The 5,485-nt window shown below is 32.7% G+C and overlaps 1 protein-coding gene across 1 annotated transcript in view; it reads left to right on the forward strand.

The window, feature by feature from the left end:
* The window catches only part of LOC111083198, a 22,575-nt gene extending 19,799 nt beyond the window's left edge, over positions 1-2,776 (forward strand). The window contains exon 3 of the mRNA XM_022379516.1: positions 2,611-2,776. Within this exon, the coding sequence (XP_022235224.1) occupies positions 2,611-2,751 (141 nt within the window). The 3' untranslated portion in view covers positions 2,752-2,776. The remainder of the gene's footprint in view (positions 1-2,610) is intronic.
* Positions 2,777-5,485: the final 2,709 nt, after the last annotated feature.

The following is a 5,485-nucleotide window of genomic DNA, read 5'->3' on the forward strand; positions in this document are numbered from 1 at the left end:
CATGAAGTGTATAAGGCATGGAACTTTACCATATACCAAGAAGTGTATAAGGCATGGAACTTTACTGTATAACATGAAGTGTATAAGACATGGAACTTTACCATATAACAAGAAGTGTATAAGACATGGAACTTCACCATATAACATGAAGTGTATAAGACATGGAACTTTACCATATAACATGAAGTGTGTAAGGCATGAAACTTTACCATATAACAAGAAGTGTATAAGGCATGGAACTTTACTGTATAACATGAAGTGTATAAGACATAGAACTTTACCATATAACAAGAAGTGTATAAGACATGGAACTTCACCATATAACAAGAAGTGTATAAGACATGGAACTTTACCATATAACATGAAGTGTATAAGACATAGATTAGACCATTCTATAATTACTTCATTACAAATGAGGTTTATGTTTAATAAAAATAATGTAATGTAATATAAATATTTTTCTATTTGATTACTTTACAGATTTTTTACCAATACTTTCTGCACTATAACTTGTTATGTACATATTATTTTATAGAATCACCACAATCTAATGAAACTCATTAACTTCATCATTCAACATTTCTGAATACAACCACAGCTGATTGAAACAGTTTTAATGTAAAGGTTTCTTTATTCTCCTTAAAAATGGGTAAAATAATTTTGCATCAGTTAATATAAAATGTTCACATCTTAACAATGGAATTTAACCAGTTAACGATTAAATCTTCAGAACATATTAACATATTTGTAATCCCAGTAATATAACCTACAGCAGAATATATTGTTACGTCTCTGTATGTTTGTTTGTTAATTCTTCTAAGATACAAGTCCTTTCTTTATAAAACTTGTTTATTCTTCCTCAATGCAACTTTTTAATATACTTAATTTTCACAGTTACACACACACTATAGTTCACAACAATCCACTCACTTTCTATCGCGCTTAGACTTAATTGTCCGTCCCTGCCAACTATAGTTCCGATCTCTGTGTCTGCTATCCTCAGTTCCCGCCGACCGTAATCACTGTCTTTCTTTCTCTCTGCCTCCTCTCTGTCTCCACTACTGCTTCGACTCCGTTTCTATCTTTGTCTCCACTATGGTTCAACTCCGTCTGTCTCTCTCACTGTCTAGTGCACTTACATACGATAATACTGCCTGTTCTAGAAACTTCTAAGACTCCCAACACGTGCTACCAGCGTCATTTGACGCAACGCTGTCGCAACACACTAGCGAATATTCTAGAATATTCGTCACGTGACTCCGCTGTCGTAACACACTAGCGAATCTTCTAGAATACTCGTCACGTGACCCCACTGTTGTAACAATATTTATAATCATTGTAATATAACCAATAACAGAACATATAAACATATTTGTAAACCGAATAGTACAAACAAAAACAGAACGTATAAACATATTTGTAATCCCAATAGTACAACCAAAAACAGAATGTATAAACATATTTGTAATCCCGATAGTATAACCAATAACAAAACATATAAACATATTTGTGATCACTATAATATACCCAAAAACAGAACGTATAAACATATTTTTAATCCCAATAGTATAACCCAAAACAAAACATGTAAATATATTTGTGATCACTATAATATAACCAAAAACAGAACATATAAACATATCTGTGATCACTATAATATAACCCAAAACAAAACATGTAAACATATTTGTGATCACTATAATATAACCAAAAACAGAACATATAAACATATCTGTGATCACTATAATATAACCAAAAACAGAACATATAAACATATTTGTAATCCCAATAGTATAAACAAAAACAGAACGTATAAACATATTTGTAATCCCAATAGTATATCCAATAACAGAACATATAAACATATTTGTAATCCCAATAGTATAACCAATAACAAAACACGTAAACATATTTGTGATCACTATAATATAACCAAAAACAGAACATATAAACATATTTGTAATCCCAATAGTATATCCAATAACAGAACATATAAACATATTTGTAATCCCAATAGTATATCCAATAACAGAACATATAAACATATTTGTAATCCCAATAGTATATCCAATAACAGAACATATAAACATATTTGTAATCCCAATAGTATAACCAAAAACAGAACGTATAAACATATTTGTAATCCCAATAGTATATCCAATAACAGAACATATCAACATATTTGTGATCACTATAATATAACCATTCGATAGTCTACATACTCTGTATAATATGAAATAATTTATTAAAAGGTAGAAAAGTTTACGGATAAGCAAAGTGTGTCCAACACATAAATTAATATAAAACTAACATTCTCTATCGTTGACGTAGCTGCGATGCTGAGAACTTATAGAAGGAAACACAAGTCACAATTCAATACAACACAGTTAGGTGAACATGCTGTAACTCAAGAGGAAAGCTTGATAGCCTCAAACATTCTTTCCTTGTGAATGAACAAAGAGTTGTGACTATACAAAAGCTACTTCAGAATGAGTGTGAGCAATAGATATTTGTCTTTAAAAGTGATACATTTTCTTTGTGTTCACCTACTTGTCCTGGTACTTTCAGACGAGATGGGGTTATGTTCTTGTATGTTTTTATTGTTCTTAGGAACAAGAGATGGAAGAGATGAGAGAACTAGGAGAGCTCAAGGCTAAATATCTAGAGAACAAAAGACGTCAAGAAGCAGGGTCCAAAGTTTTATCCCCTCGTTGCACTCCGTTTAAACCACCGAGTACCATCACCTTATAAATCAACTAACGTTCCTGCTTATTGTAATTATAATAAATATAATAACAGTATACCTTACTTACAGTAGTCTCTTCCTTCGTATTTACGCTCATGTTTAAGTTTTCGTTGTTTAATAGAAGGTTGACATAATCTATAGGTTTTAACTGCTTTGTTTTTGGGGAGAACTGAGAAAGTTACTTTGAATTTAAGGCTGACTCGCAGAGTCTTTCTGTCTAGCTGGACAGTAACATAACTAAACATTTTCAGCACATTCTCTTTGAATTGAATAATAAAAATATGTGAATTTATATCACTCTATTTTGTTTCTGGCGATTTTTTGGCAGGTCCTTCTTTTCATGGCTCGATCTTTCGTCTTGTTTTTATCAGCCAAGTTTTATAGCTATCATATCTTAACATTTAATGTAACACAAAATTGCAGAATAAACCCCTGTAGTGCGTTGTTGTTGTTGTTTTATGAAGTTGTCAACAGACTCTGGACTGCCTTGTTTGAAGTTGTTGATAGACTCTGAGCTGCCTTGTTCAAAGTTGTCAACAGACTTTTGTCTGCTTTGTTTGAAGTTGTCAATAGACTCTGGACTCCGTTGTTTGGAGATTTCAACAGACTCTGGACTGCCTTGTGTGAAGTTGTCAACAGACTCTGGGCTGCTTTGTTTGAAGTTTCCAACAGACTCGCTTCTGCCTTGTTTGAAGTTTTCAACAGACTCGCTTCTGCCTTGTTTGAAGCTTTCAATTGACTCGCTTCTGCCTTGCTTTGAAGTTTTCAATTGACTCGCTTCTGCCTTGCTTTGAAGTTTTCAATTGACTCGCTTCTGCCTTGCTTTGAAGTTTTCAATAAACTTGAGGCTGCCTGTTGTATAACAATATTTCAAGTGAAGTAACATTCTTCTAGTTTGGACAAAATTTCGAAAAAAAAAGCAACAAACCCAATTACAATATGATATCAGCTGTGTCTAAAATTTCAATTTGTTCTTTTTTATGTGATATTTCAAACTTAAAATATTTCCCAAAAATCATTTTACTTGTACTTATCTTTCCACATTTTTTTTATATTATTTCTTACTAAGGTGAAAAATAAAACATTTGTGGCTGTATATTTGATATGGTCGATCTATTATAGCTTATTAATATGTAGAAGGTTGTGAAACAAATTGATAAAAATAAAATACAATAAGACACTGAAATCTACATGAGGCTTGAGTAAAATAGAAATTTTACCAATGTTGAAAACATTTTTGGTAAAATAAAAGACAGAATAAAATAAAACTGTGTTGTTACGAAAAGCTATCATTCTTGTATTCCAAGTTACGTTGTCATTTCATATAATGTTAAAACAATGTTTCACTTTCTACACCTAAGGAATTAAGTGAAACTGTGTGTTTTCTAATTTCATAGCTAATTCTATCCAAGTCAATATGTTTTTTTTTTACACATATCATTAATACATGCAGAACCCATGATAAATAACTAACAACAAATTTCATTAGCACTTATAAAAATCGTTTACTAGTTAGTTCAGTTAATGTAAAGTATTTTTAATGCTACACGTAATTTAAGGTGCACGAACGACAAAGGTACGGTGTTTCTCTGTCAACTCATTTTACACCGAAAATAGCAATAACATTGGAAGACAACAAGGAGTCTACTCCAGAAATTACTATCACAGTCAGCACTCAGCATATAGGTGTTGGATATTGGTGAACTGCATATAAATGAAACTGTGATCACAAGGAGACATTTAACAGGTATTATAAGCCAACTAACTTATACTTTTGAATGTTGAGTAGTAAAGTTTTTTTGGTTTCATTATCGGAAAGGTCCTTTAAACTACTAAAAGCTTTCAAGAAATTCTTACAAGATAATGGAGTATTAGACCTCTAATTCCAGCTTCTGTAGCTAGTTCATAGCTACAATAGTGTACAGACTTGTAATTCCAACTTCTGTAGCTAGTTCATAGCTACAATAGTGTACAGACTTGTAATTCCAACTTCTGCAGCTACTTCAGAACTACAGTAGTGTACAGACTTGTAATTCCAACTTCTGTAGCTGCTTCAGAACTACATTAGTGTACAGACCTCTAATTCCAACATCTGTAGCTACTTCAGAACTACAGTTGTGTACAGACCTCTAAATTCCAACATCTGTAGCTACTTCAGAACTACAGTAGTGTTCAGACCTCTAATTCCAACTTCTGTAGCTACTTCAGAACTACAGTAGTGTACAGACCTCTAATTCCACTTCTGTAGCTACTTCAGAACTACATTAGTGTACAGACCTCTAATTCCAACATCTGTAGCTACTTCAGAACTACAGTTGTGTACAGACCTATAATTCCAAATTCTGTAGTACTTCAGAACTACAGTAGTGTACAGACTTCTAATTCCAACTTATGTAGCTACTTCAGAACTATAGTAGTGTACAGACTTCTAATTCCAACTTCTGTAGCTACTTCAGAACTACATTAGTGTACAGACCTCTAATTCCAACTTCTGTAGCTACTTCAGAACTACATTAGTGTACAGACCTCTAATTCCAACTTATGTAGCTACTTCAGAACTACAGTTGTGTACAGACCTCTAATTCCAACATCTGTAGCTACTTCAGAACAACAGTAGTGTACAGACCTCTTAATTCCAACATCTGTAGCTACTTCAGAACTACAGTAGTGTTCAGACCTCTTAATTCCAACATCTGTAGCTACTTCAGAACTACAGTAGTGTTCAGACCTCTAATTCCA

The sequence above is a fragment of the Limulus polyphemus genome, unplaced genomic scaffold, assembly GCF_000517525.1.
Source record: "Limulus polyphemus unplaced genomic scaffold, Limulus_polyphemus-2.1.2 Scaffold8527, whole genome shotgun sequence".
NCBI lineage: Eukaryota > Metazoa > Arthropoda > Merostomata > Xiphosura > Limulidae > Limulus > Limulus polyphemus.